This window comes from Bos indicus x Bos taurus, chromosome 13 (genome assembly GCF_003369695.1).
Source record: "Bos indicus x Bos taurus breed Angus x Brahman F1 hybrid chromosome 13, Bos_hybrid_MaternalHap_v2.0, whole genome shotgun sequence".
Classification (NCBI taxonomy): domain Eukaryota; kingdom Metazoa; phylum Chordata; class Mammalia; order Artiodactyla; family Bovidae; genus Bos; species Bos indicus x Bos taurus.
This window is the reverse complement of record NC_040088.1, coordinates 10603717-10617824: the sequence shown is the minus strand read 5'-3', so window position 1 is coordinate 10617824 and position 14108 is coordinate 10603717. Positions and strand designations below refer to the sequence as shown.

Here is a 14108-nt window from a genome sequence, read left to right as displayed (position 1 = left end):
AGTGGGGAGGACTTCCCTAGTGCTCTTCATTGACCCCCACCCACAAAGGGCTGGAATTCTGAGCAACCCCTGTCTGTCTCTTTGCCCCTCCAGCCACCCCTGAGACTCCACAGCCTTCACCGCCTGGTGGTTCAGGGTCCGAGCCCTACAAGCTTCTGCCCGGAGCTATTGCCACCATCGTCAAGCCCCCCTCTGCCATCCCGCAGCCGACCATCACCAAGCAGGAAGTCATCTAGCAAGTCAATGCGGGGCGGGGGCTCTGCTGATCCCCCAGCCCCCTCCGAGAGCCCCTGATGGTCACTTGGTCACAGTGAAGCAAGCTGTGACCACCGGCCAGTCCCAGAGCAGTGATGGGAAGGGCGAGGACCCTTGAACTCGGGCTGTGGGTTGCATCCCACTGCCCCCCTTCACCATTTGCTCTGGATAATGGGGCTGTGACTTGGGGAGACCCCAGCTGGAAAATCCTCTGCTGCTTGGACAGCTTTTCTCCTGCTGAAACCACTGCCTTCCCCTCACCCTTCGCCTCACTTCTTCACCCCCAAATGGCTGCCACCTGGAGACGACACGAGACCTTGCTGAAGCACGGCTCCCTCCCCGCTCAGATTGGTGTAATGTTGGACACAGAACCCTTCTGGGCTGGGTCACATGGTGGCTCGTCCCACATCCCTGTTCTGCTGCCGCAGCCACCACTGTCCCCCTTCCTTAGTCATCCTCATTTCTCCAAAGCCACCTCTCCAGAGGCTGAGGACGACGTGCAAACAACACCCCCAGTCATCCCGGGAGCGTTTGAAAAGCACTGACTGGAGCTCGGTGCAGCGTGGGAGACTCTCGAGCAGGTGGATGCCGTTTTTCCTCTAACCCCTGGCTCTTCCCTTCTTCTGGGACTTGGGAGGGTCCTTCGGGTCAGAGTGATGGTCCCTGTAGGCTGCTGAACATGAAAGAACAATCCAGGGTGGACACTGCAGCCAGGACCGAGGGGGAGGCGGGAGGGGTCAGAGAAGGCAGGAAGGGGCAGACCATCCATTAGGCCTTTAAGGAAGGGCTGGATTCTGGCTGGTGGAACAGGTGAGCCAGAACATTCTAAGAGCAGACAGCCTGGACCAGGCAGGGAGGTCAGAAGGAGGCCATGGAAGGAGGTGATGAAAGATGGGGCTCTCTGGAGGAGAGGGGGTGCACCGGACAGCCTGGGGATCTTGAATGCCAGACGGAGGCATGGCGACTTGGGTCCCCAGGCTGTGAGTAGCTGGAGAGGGATGTGCAGGGAGCCGAGCTTTCAGAAACTGGAAGGTCACAGTCCTCCAGAGGTCAGAAGTTTGGGAGAGAGCAGGAAGGTCAGATGGGGCCTGACCGTGTCATTCAGGTGAGGGAGATGAAGCTGGGGATGGAAAAGACAGATGGGTGAACCTCAGGTGAGAGTGGCAGGGAGGAGGAATTATCCCACCAGGCCTGTCTCGAGCGCTTCCTCCCGGTGCTGTCTTAAGGCACTTGACCTGCCCCATCTCCTTTAATCCTCTTTATTACCCAGAAATCGTTACTGAAGAAGGAATTGAGATCTCAGTGGTTAAATCATTTTTCTGGAACTCACACAGCTAGTAAGTGACCCAGACTTGATCCCAGATCTGCCAGGCTCAGGCACACTTAGCCTCAGTGGTTGAACATCTCTGAAAAGGCCCCTTCTGTCCTTACTGGGATTGAGCTGAGGACCTTCCTGCCTGCTTCAGCAGCCTTGGAAGCCTCATTCTCCCCAGAAGACCTGCCCGCTCCCAGGACTAAGATTGGCCTGAGGCTGCATTAAAGTCCACTTTGGGTCCAGAATCCTGTTTGCTGATAAACATGGAGAAGTCATGGTTCCTGGACTCCTTTTCTGTCTCTTCAGTCCCTAAGTGTGGGGAAGGGGCATTCAGCAGTCCATTGTGAGATGGACCACTGTGACCTGGCATTCCGGAAATGGGATGGTGTGAGTGGGGGTGGGGGAGAGGTAAGAAGAACTGGGTTTGAGACCCACTCTGTGGAGCATCACTCAGGGTACCTTCTGAAACCATTAAACCCCAGAATCGAACAGCCAGTACTCATCCATGCAGAATTTTAGAGGCTTTGTGAAAATTCTGGAAAGTGCCACTGCCTAGTGGGAATTAAAGGGATGTGTCCTAGAACTGGAGCTTAGGGAGGAGAGTGAACAGTCAGACTGACTACCTACCCCCCACGCAGGTTTCTGAGTGGATGCAGGCAGCACCCCAGTGCCCCCCAAATTCTATCATTAGGGACTGCTTTTTGTGAGAGAGGCAGGAAGGGTATTGGGATGGGATGTCCAAGAACAATCACCACATCTGCAGTGCTGTCAGAGCTGGGGTTTCCCCTTCCACCAAGCCAAGTCCTCAGTCCCAGGAAAGGTTGTTCCTTGCTCAGGGCAGCCCAGCCTCCCTCAGCCACCCCTCATTCCTGGGGCATTCCCCCAAAAACCCCAGCCAGAGTGCTCAGATGGGTCTGGGGCAAGGTGGGGAAGCTGGGATCATTTCTGATCATTGTCATCCCCTCTTTGCCACCCCAACCCCCTCACCCTGCCTCACTATTGCCCAGACTTCTGCCATGGGAACAAAGCTGAGATAAGAAGTTCCCGTAGGGTGGGGTGGGGTAGCTGTGATTTTTAACGGTAGCCAATCTTCTGGGCCAGGGGCCAATTATTGGCCCCAAATCAACCTCCCTGGAGGAGAAATCCATGCCACTTTAATAATTTTATTGCCACACAGGAAACACAAAGAGAATTTACTTTTCTAAAAGACTTTAAACTGAAACCACCACGTTGGAAAAATCTTTATTTTCACTACCTGAGTCGTGATCCTAAAACATACGATCTCATGGACTCGAAGAGGGTTGGAGGGCAAGCACGGGCCCTGTAATTCCTCCACTGAGACAACCTCTTCTCTGGGGGGCTCTCAGTAGCTTCCGGAACCCACACGGCTCTCCTGAGGGTGGACAAACGGGAGCAGAGCCTTGGAAGTGGATGCTCCTCGATTTCTTGTGATGACCAAGCCAATTACTTTTGCCAAATTGCTCCGTGATTTGCCTTGATTGTGATGAAGTTAGAAATTCACATTGAGCAGTTCTGAAAGTGGGCTGGCGTCCCGCCAGACTCATCAACATCTTCCCATGGCGGATGTCATCGGGTCCTGTGCTGTCCCCAGAGCCCCTGTCACTGCCACCCAACGGGGCAAAGAAGCCAAAAAGATTTCTTACTCTTGTGCGTTTTAACAAAAGTTTATAAAAAGAAATAAATGGCACCTATGTTTTCTAAGTCCTTGGATGAGTGTCTTTTCTTCCTTTCAGGTGTTAGAAATAAGAATGAGAATATTCAGATAGTTCTTTTCTATATGAAGAATGCTTTCATATCTGTTGCGGTTTTTTCATCTTCTCAAGGTAAGCAAGGTAGACATGATTACCTCTTGCTTTATCAATGAGGTAAATGAGGCTCAGGGAAAGCAATTTTCCTTGAGAGGTGGGAGTTGAAATCTAGTGTCTTGATTCCAACTGCTCAGTATGTAGAGAGTAGGGGAGGGATAAGAGAGGAGGTGATGGCAAGAAGAATGGCAAGAAGTTTCCAGGGTCTGTCACTGACCATCAGGGTCTGAGATGGAGCCCTGTTCTGGGTCACTGCCAGGGACCTGGGTCAACCTGCCAGCAACGAGGAACAAGCAGGCATAGGAAATCTCATAAAAGTAAGCATTGTTTTCAAAAAAGAATAAATGTATTTAAAAGAGATAATCAAGAAGGTCCTACCATATAGCACAGGGAATGCAACTCGATATTCTGTAATAGCTTAAACGGGAAATTCAGTTCAGTTCAGTCGCTCAGTTATGTCCAACTCTGCAACCCCATGGACTGCAGCACACCAGGCCTCCCTGTCCAACTCCCAGCGTTTACTCAAACTCATTTCCATTGAGTTGGTGATGCCATCCAACCATCTCATCCTATGTCGTCCCCTTCTCCTCCTGCCCCCAATCCCTCCCAGCATCAGAGTCTTTTCCAATGAGTCAACTCTTCGCATCAGGTGGCCAAAGTACTGGAGTTTCAGCTTTAGCATCATTCCTTCCAAAGAACACCCAGGGCTGATCTTTAGAATGGACTGGTTGGATCTCCTTGCAGTCCAAGGGACTCTTAAGAGTCTTCTCCAACACCATAGTTCAAAAGTATCAATTCTTCGGCACTCAGCCTTCTTCACAGTCCAACTCTCACATCCATACATGACTACTGGAAAAACCATAGCCTTGACTAGACGGACCTTTGTTGGCAAAGTAATGTCTCTGCTTTTTAATATGCTATCTAGGTTGGTCATAACTTTTCTTCCAAGGAGTAAGGGTCTTTTAATTTCATGGCTGCAGTCACCATCTGCAGTGATTTTGGAGTCCAAAAAATAAAGTCTGCCACTGTTTCCACTGTTTCCCTATCTATTTGCCATGAAGTGATGGGACTGGATGCCATTGTCTTAGGTTTCTGAATGTTGAACTTTAGCCAACTTTTTCACTCTCTTCTTTCACTTTCATCAAGAGGCTCTTTAGTTCTTCTTCCCTTTCTGCCATAAGGGCTGTGTGATCTGCGTATCTGAGGTTATTGATATTTCTCCGGGCAATCTTGATTCCAGCTTGTGCTTCTTCCAGCCCAGCATTTCTCATGATGTACTCTGCATATAAGTTAGATAAGCAGGGTGACAATATACAGCCTTGACATACTCCTTTTCCTATTTGGAACCAGTCTGTTGTTCCATGTCCAGTTCTAACTGTTGCTTCCTGACCTGCATACAGATTTCTCAAGAGGCAGGTCAGGTGGTCTGGTATTCTCATCTCTTTCAGAGTTTTCCACAGTTTATTGTGATCCTCACAGTCACAGGCTTTGGCATAGTCAATAAAGCAGAAATAGATGTTTTTCTGGAACTCTCTTGCTTTTTCCATGATCCAGTGGGTGTTGGCAATTTGATCTCTGGTTCCTCTGCCTTTTCTAAACCCAGCTTGAACATCTGGTATTCACATACTGTTGAAGCCTGGCTTGGAGAATTTTGAGCATTATTTTACTAGTGTGTGAGATGAGTGCAACTGTACGGTAGTTTGAGCATTCTTTAGCATTGCCTTTCTTTGGGACCTAAATGGGAAAAGAACTTCAAAAAGAATAGGTATGTGTTTAACTCAATCCCTTTGCTGTACACCTGAGACTAAGACAACATTGTCAATCAACTGTACTCCAATATAAAATTTTGAATTCCCAGCCAGGTCTGCACCCACCTTGTTCCCCGGATAATCCAGGAGGCTGGGCTTGTACCTCGGCCACCACAACCTTGCTTTTGCTCAGGGGTGTGCTGGAGCTGGCCTGAGAGATTTGATTTTTTAGTTGCTCTTTCCAATTCTGTGATAGGCGATGCTACACGGATAGCAATGGTGGAAGCATTTACACCACAAAAAATGGCAAACACTGCAATTCAAGGTGTTTCCTGGCTGGCCAATTGTTCACCATTCACCAGCACAACACAGCATTTGGTGATGGTGGGATGGAGGCTTGCTTATGGCTGGGCAGTGGATGCCTAGGTGTGGTCAAGGGTGACGGTAGAACAGGGTGACCCTTTCTGTTTTACAAAGGGAGGGGACCAAAGCTCTGAGCTGGGAGTCACATATCTCGGTGATTGACTTTCAGGTCACTCCTCTCTGAGCCTCATCTCTAAAACGGAAATGATCCCTCCCTCCAGGGGTGTTGTCAGGATTGAACTGAATGAGATCACAACAGCTATGACAGCTGCCATGTATATAAGGTGTACAGAGTGCCCGCTCAGGAGGGGCTTTGTGAGTGTAGACTTCACTCAGCTCCTGTCTAGTGAGAAGCTAACCACTGAGTTCTCCAGCCTCAAAAGCACACTTTCGCTGCAGCCTGATCCCCAGGGCCACTCCTACCGTCCCCTGGGCCTTTCCTCTACTCACGAGCACCAGGAAGTAATCTCTCTAATGTTGCATCAGAAACCTCGTCCATGCTGCTGCCAGCATGGACGCGGGGGTGGGGGACAGAGCAGGCTATTGCAGTCCTAGAGCGTGCTTAATAAATCCATATCAAAACCATAAACCCTGGGCTGCCATAAATTCCTCTGGCCTTGGCTCCTCCAACCTCATCAGCCCTTTGCCCTCGTTAATCTCAAATCTCCACCTGGGCAGCCAGAGTCGCAAGCTTGGTTTCCATTTTCGTTGCAAAACAACATCAGCTTGAGTGGCAAACACCACATCCCATGATCACCATTTTAGACATGATGAAACCGAGGTTCAGAGAGGTGAAGGAACTTGTCCCAGGCACAAAGCCAGGGAGCAGTTGAGCCAGGACTCAAACCCAGCCTTCTTCAACCAACCCACGTGGGCCCCCAAGAATTGGGAATTCACCTACCCACTACAGAGGCTCCTTCACCAGCCATGACACTGGGTGCTTTGATCTCTTTATCCCAGATGGAACCCCTCAATAAACGGGAAGAAGTGGGAGGGACTCTGGGTGATGGGTTGTGTGACCATCCAAAGGAATGTCCATGCAATCACCCCAAACTGGTGGGACCACCCTACTTCCTCTTCTGTGGAACCCAGATCACCTTTGTCCTACGTTTCTTGGATCAGTGCATCATCTGTAAATTCCAAGGCAAGACCCAAGAGACCTGTCTTACAGGATTCTCTGCCACCATCTAATGATGGAGAAGCTACAACCACATCCTGTTTCAAGACCCACATTTATTGACCACTTCCTCTCTGCCAAACATTGTTGGGCATATGTTCATCCCCATGACAACACCCTGAGTCAGGTGTTCCTATTGTTCTATTTTACAAATGAGGATGGCATTTGTCCACGGTTCAGAGCTGGCCCAACAGCCGAGATTCAAACGTCCATTGTCTGACCCCAGGAGCCACCATGATGGGACCTGGGAGGATGAGTCAGTCACTGTATGCTGACCACAGAAGCAGTGCGAACGGATAAAAGTTCATTATTTGACAAATACTGAGGGGCGGAGCCTTGTGCCAAAGCATCCTGGGGTTTACGGAGGGGTAGAACCATGAGGTACCTCCCTCTTAGTTTACAATTTTTTCTTATAGAAGGGAAAATTACAAGCAGGGACTTGTAAGCAGGGACCCGGGTGGTCCAGTGGTTAAGAATCCACCTGCCAACACAGGGGACACGGGTTCCATCCCTGATGTGGGAAGACCCCGCATGCAACAGAGCACACTTACCATACACCGCAACTACCGAGCCCATGCGCCTAAAGCCTGAGCACCGCAACGAAGAGTAGCGCCCTCTCACTGCACTAGAGAAAGCGCGTGCACGGCAAAGAAGACCCAGTGCAGCAAAGTCAATCAACAATTAAAAAAAAAAATTACAAGCAGTTGAATATTAAGAGCCAAAAGAGAGTGACAGCAGTGGGGGTGGTCCTTTGAATGGGGGGATGACGGCAGTCTGGGAAAGTCTCATTTGCTGGAAGATTTAGAGGCAGGGGTGAGGCAGAGAAAAGATGGGTGTGTGTTTAGGGAGAAGGAGGGAGATGGAGCAGTGAGTCATGGCAGGCAGCAGGTGGATGGGAGGAAGGATGGAGACCAGTGTTTCCCAACCTGCAGTCACTGTACTCGTCACATCTCCTCCACACCCGAGTACCACTGCACCTTACTTACCATTTTTCTTTATTTTTTAAAATAAGGTAGTCTGATTTTACTTAATTAATGATTTTTTTGGCCACACTGCGAAGCCTGGAGGATCCTACTTCCCTGACTAGGGATTGAACCCCAGCCCTTGGCAGTGAAAGCTCAGAGTCCTAACCACTGGACTGTCAGGGAATTCCCACTGTGTTTCTTTCAGTCAACTCATAAGCATTCTCTTTACATTGATGACTGATGTAAATGGAAAACCAGTATCACTTTGCCATGTAGATAGACGATGACTGCAAAATTACAGCAAAAAATAAGTGATTTATTTTTAAGGTGGAGCCAGAGAGGATCACCCAGGGGAAGTTCTGTACTCTCCTCTTCAAATGGGAAATTGACAAATATTTAAAGAGATGTGCTATCCAAACTTTCTCTGTAAAGTTTTTGAAAGGGAGGAAGACTTGTAAAGAGACAGGCTTTGGTGGCAATGGCATTGAATGCCATCTCTGTGTAACCCTGAAGTCACTAAGCATGCCCACTGAAGTCTTCAATCCACACCTGGAAGCATGCCATGTTGGATGGTCTGGGCCAGGGGGTGGGGACCTCAAACACTGGGCACCTGGAATTTCTTTAGGGGAAATAGAAAAATCACTGGAGATAGGAGACTGGGGGAAGGTTGTGGCCGGATCTGTGTTTTTTAAGGGGTCACTCTGGCAGCTTTGTCAAGGATGGATTGGATGGGGTGCAGCTGTGAGGAGGAAGACCAGTGAAGATGCTCGTGTGCTGGACCAGGTAAGAGATGGTGAAGCTGGTACCATATGGAGGCAATAGAGATGTAGAGGAAGGGACCAATCCAAAAGAAATGGTCATTCATTCACTCACTAACAAATATGTAGTGAGTGCCCATTATGTGCTGGGTCACTGTCTAGGCACCAGGTACACAGGTGGGCAAGACAGATAAAGTCCCTGACTTCATGAGGTTTACGTCCTAGAGGGAACAGACAGACAATACTTGAGTGAATACATTTAAAAAGGTAATTTGAGGGACTTCCCTCATGGTCCTGTGGCTAAGACTCTGTGCTTCCAATGCAGGGGGCCCAGGTTCAATCCCTGGTCAGGGAACTATATCCCACATACTGCAACTTAGAGTTCATATGCTGCAACTAAGACCCAGAACAGCCAAATACATAAATAATTTTTTTAAATAGAAAAATGCAATTGCATTTTTTAAATTAAAAAAAATGCAGTACTCTTTTAAGATAATTTGAAATAGTCAAGAGCTGTCAGACGGTCCAACAGTCAAGTTCTTTGAAAGTAAAACAAGGTATTGTGAATGAGTGAACAGGAAATAAAAAGTTCAATTGAAAGTGCTGAGGATGCGATGACATCACGTTAGTGGGTCAGGGAGAGCCTCCCCAAAGAGGTGAATCTGGGCTGAGATCTGGAGGCTGAGGAGGGGCTGGGGGAAAGGAACGCCAGGTAGCCGCAAGTGTAAAAGCCCTGCAGCAGGAGCCAGCTGGGCATCTTAGGGGCTGAGCACCATGGTCCATGTGTCTGGAGCAGAGTGGGAGGCAATGGAGTCTGAGAGGTGGGCAGGACCAGGTGGGGCCATGAGAATGAAAACTCTCAGACGTTTTCCAACAGGGAAGTGATGTGATCTGATTCACGTTTTTAAAAGATCACTCTTCACTGTGTAGCGCACAGACTCCAAGGAACAAGAATGGAAGCAGAAAAGCCCAGTGGTGCTTCTGTGCGGTGGTTCAGGGGAGACACAATGACAGCTTGGATAGGCTGGTGTGGTAGGCGAAATTCTAAGGTGATTCCCACCCCCTGGTCTCTGCGCACTTCTCTATACTTCTCAATCAGACACAAATCTAGGAGCTGCCGTGAAGGGATTCTGCAGACGTAATGAAGGTCCCAAGCCAGTGACTTTATGATGTATAGATTATCCTTGTTGGGCCTTCCCTAATCAGGCAAACACTTGGGGTTAGGAGGTCCTGGGGAGCTCTTTCTGGCAAATAAAATTAGAAGCAGGAGAGGGATTTGATGTGAGGGCAAAAGCTCTTGGGACAGACACTGTGGTTGCCAGGGGTGAGGGCTGGGTTGAGGGGTTTAAATACAAAGGAGTATAGGGGAGGGGTCTTGGGGTGATAGAAATGCTCTGTATCTTGACTGTGGTGGGGGTTACATCACTATATACAGTTGCCAAAACTTGCAGAGCCATGCATGAAAAGAAGTCAGATTTAGAATATGGAAATTAGTACCTTAGTTTTTTTTTTAATGAAAGAAAAAAAGCCAGAGTCTCTTGAACTTATTTAAAAGAGGATGTATACGCAGTAGAGCACTGTAGTGGTGACTGTAGTCTGGGTCCCTCCACCATCCTGGTCAGAAAGAGGAAAAGGAGGACTTCCCCAGTGGTCCACTGGGTAAGATTTAGCCTTCCAATGCAGGAATATGGGTTCGATCCCTAGTCAGGGAGCTCAGATTCTACCTGCCTTGCAGCCCCAAAACCAAAACATAAAGCAAAAGTAGTATTGTAACAAATTCTTTTCAAAAAATACTTCTAAAAAATATTTTTAAAAAATACTTTTTTAAAAGAAAGAAAGAGAGAAGGAGGAAAAGGGACCAAGGACAGGTGAGACAGATGTCGATGGAGAGGGAAAGCAATTCAGGCAATGTTGGTTGCGGGCCTACTGCGTGCTGAGGGTGCTGCCTTACTCCCTGTCTCACGTGGCTGGCTTAACAGGCAGGTTCAGTGAACCGTACTTGATTTACAGATGAGAGTAAGTGACTTGCCCTGGGTCCACACAGACCGTCACAGCGGTGTGCCTTGCACTCTCTCCTCTGTTTGTCGAATGAATGAATGAACACGTGAATGAACGAATGAATGAATGTCACTGTGCTCCAGGTGCTGAGGTGTCACCAGCAAGTTCAAACTGAGGATATGAGAACACAGTGTTTTTAGAGAAGTCGGGGCCATAAAACCTGTTCCGTTTCCCCGACTTGTGCAACACTGGCCCCTCCCCCTGTGGCTCTGAAATTGCTCCCCGGCCTTGAGAAGGGCTCCCTGAGCTTATCTCAGGGGAGAGTGAAACTGTAAAAGGCCTTTATGGCTTTGAGATCACGTCTGGCGGCAGCAGCGATTGTCGCCATAAACCTGAGCAGCCGTGCTAGGGCGATGCCCCAGGCAGGAGAGTCAGGGGACAGTTGAGAGCTGCCCAGGGATGGCTTCTGCAGAGCTGGTCCCATGCTTTCCACCCTTCATCCTTGCAGAAACCCAACAGGCAGCAGTGGCTGTGATTTTTTTTTTTTAATTCTTCAATGCATCTTTTTTTTCCCCATGACGTCTCTGAGGTTAGGATATGTCTTTAAATCAATCATATCTGACTTCACCGCTGGTCAAATCAGGTGGCAGTCATACCTGGTTGGTTCTGGTCATCATTTCTGGTGGCCTGACTGACCCACTGCCCCCTCTGTGTATTCCTCACAAACCACTGATTTAAGGACCGTTTGAGTCCTGGTTGCTTCCTGAAAACCTTCCATTGACATCTTCCAATAAGAGCAAGAAAGCCCCAGGGTCAAACCTGCAGAATTGGACTAAACAGGTTGGAAGAAGGTCCTGAAGACCGTCGTGGAGCCTTCTTTCAAGGAGTGGTGGGTGATCAAATCTTTCAACAGTAATACAGGAAAAAATATGGACAAGGAAGGTGTTGTGCTGAAAAGTTATCTAGGTGAGCTGGATGCTGACTGGAAAGAAGTTTTAGGAGTTCTTAACTAATTTATTTCACTTAGATTCTCCTTTATATCTATGTGCAAGGGTGTTGTATGCTTTTAAAGATAACATCTAAATAAGTCTCAGAGCTCTTTAATAAAAATAAAATAAAAATTCTAAGTGATGAGAAAGCATTATGTCATAACTTACTTGTCAGTGTGTTTTCTTTCATGCTGCTGCTAAGTCACTTCAGTCGTGTTCGACTCTGTGTGACCCCATAGACGGCAGCCCACCAGGCTCCCCCGTCCCTGGGATTCTCCAGGCATGAACACTGGAGTGGGTTGCCATTTCCTCCTCCAATGCATGAAAGTGAAAATTGAAAGTGAAGTCGCTCAGTCGTGTCCGACCCCTAGCGACCCCATGGACTGCAGCCTTCCAGGCTCCTCCATCCATGGGATTTTCCAGGCAAGAGTACCGGAGTGGGGTGCCATTGCCTTCTCCGGTTCATAATAGTACACAAAATGCTAGGGCCTCTTACAACCGTAAAACATCTTAGGTTGGATTCTACCCATTTCACAGGTGAGAAAGCTGGGGATAAAAGAGGGCATGGGTTAAATAAGGGGGGAGGGGGGCTCTCTGATAAACAGATCCTGTGCTCTGTCTAATATCCAAAGCTGACTTGTACATGGACACTGATTTCCCATCTCTATCCACAGTCTCGCCCCCAGGCAAAGTCTGCCATCCCTAAGGGGATCTGGGAGGCAGCAAGCTTCCCTGTTGTTCAAAATTTAATCAGGAAAGGGCTTGCCAGAAGCCTTTTGCCCAATGGACCAATGGCCTTTTTTACCCATCACCCAAGTCAGCAACCTCAGCCTGACCAAGCCCACCCCATTCTGGGCCAATACATGTCCTTTGGGCTCGGCCTAGAACTATGGTGCATGTGTCCAGCACAACCCCACCCTTAATCACCTGTCTTGCCCCAAGCAGACCGGACTCTCACTTATTTTACAGAAGAGAAAACTGAGGTCCGGAGGGTTTTCCTGATTCTCTCATGGTCACAGGTAAGTCAGTGTCAGGAAAAGTCTGGAATCCAGGACTCAAAACTGAATGGCCTTTCCAATTTCACAGATGTCCTAGATCCAGAAGAGGCAAGCTGGGATGAGAGATCAGAGACTCCAAGCAGGTCAAGGGAGAGGACTTTCTGGCCAGAGTGATTCCTGAGCCCTGAGCATGTAGTTAGTAAAATACACTGAAGGTCTTTACCTGGATCTTCTAAGACCCACAAGTTCTGGGACAGCTGCGCTTACAGGAGCAGTAGAGGCACTGTCTTATTCAGAGGATGGGGCCAAATTATACTTGTCATCTTTCCCTTTCACATCAGATCCAACCTCTCCCTCTTAAAAGCCTCCAATGGCTTCCCATTATTCCTAGAACAAAATCCAACCTCCTCACTAGGGCCCCAACATTCTACATAAAGTGGCTCCTGACTGTTTATCTGAGATCCTCGCTTATCACCCTGCCCCTTGTTCACTCTGTTCCAACCCCTTGGCCTCCCCTTTGTTCCTCAAAACACCAAAACTGTTCTCATCTCACAGCTTCACAGCCTTTACCCTGATGTTCCATTTTTCTGGAACATTCTTTCAGCTCTCCTCCTGGCCAGTTCCTTTTAACCATTCAGGTCTCTGCTCAAATGTTGCCTTTGGAGTGGCCTTCTCTGACCAAGTTAGCTAAATAGATGAAGCATTGCAGGCTAGATGGTCTCAGTTGCAACTACTTAAATCTGCTGTTACAGAATGAAGGCAGCCATAAACAGTATGAAGGTGAATGGGCATGGCTGAGTTCCAATAAAACTTTATTGACAAAAGTCGGCAGCAGGTCAGATTGGGCCAGTGATCATAGTTTGCTGACCCTTGCTCTAACTTATCATCTTGTTTGATTTTTGTCATTGTGCTTACCACTATCTGAAATTATTCCTTCGTATAACGATCTGTCTTCCTCTATTCTTTCTGCCCAAACTGTCAACTCTAGTCTGCTGTCAGTCTTGTTCAACACTGCTGTGGAAGCCAGTCTCCAAGATGGCCCCCAATGAGCCCCGCTTCCTGGTACGCACACTGCTGTGTTGTTCTCTCCCAGACCGAATAGGACTGTCCTGTGTAATCACTAGGATATTGTGGAAATTTAAAAGTGTGACTTTGAAGGCGAGGTTATAAAAGACGTGGTGGTTTTCATTTTGCCATCTTGGATTACATGCTCTGAGGAAGCCAGCAGCCACGTTGTAAGGAATCTCAAGCAGCCCTGTGGTGGGGTCCACATGGAGAGGAGCTGAGGCCCCCTGTCAGCTGCCAGCCATGTGAGGGCACCATCTCAGAAGTGGATCTTCCAGCCATGGTCAAGCCCTGGCTGCCAATTTGATTGCAACCTCATGAAATACCCATACCATCGAGGTAAGCCACTCCTGAAGCCCTATCATACAAAAATTGTGATGTCAAAAATGTTTGCTGTTTCAAACTAGGATAATTTATTATACAACCATAGATTAAAAAAAAAAAAAGTTGCCCAGCACGATGATTGGCTCAGTAAGTATTGAATAATAAAAAACTAGGTGTTTAATAAATATTATAGAACACATTTACATAAATATTTAAAAGGTATAAGTATAATATTATATAAACATATGTAAAAATGTAAACTCAATAATATAGAAGGGCACAATTAAGACTTTCCAAATTCACTAATAGTCCTTGGACAAGGTGCCT

The 14108-nt window shown here is 48.0% G+C and overlaps 1 protein-coding gene across 2 annotated transcripts in view; it reads left to right on the top strand.

The window, feature by feature from the left end:
* HNF4A (hepatocyte nuclear factor 4 alpha) overlaps nucleotides 1-3292 on the top strand; it is a 29706-nt gene extending 26414 nt beyond the window's left edge. For both annotated transcript variants that reach the window (XM_027558483.1, XM_027558482.1), the window contains exon 10: nucleotides 94-3292. In XM_027558483.1, the coding sequence (XP_027414284.1) occupies nucleotides 94-236 (143 nt within the window). In that variant the 3' untranslated portion in view covers nucleotides 237-3292. The remainder of the gene's footprint in view (nucleotides 1-93) is intronic.
* The last annotated feature ends 10816 nt before the right edge of the window (nucleotides 3293-14108 follow it).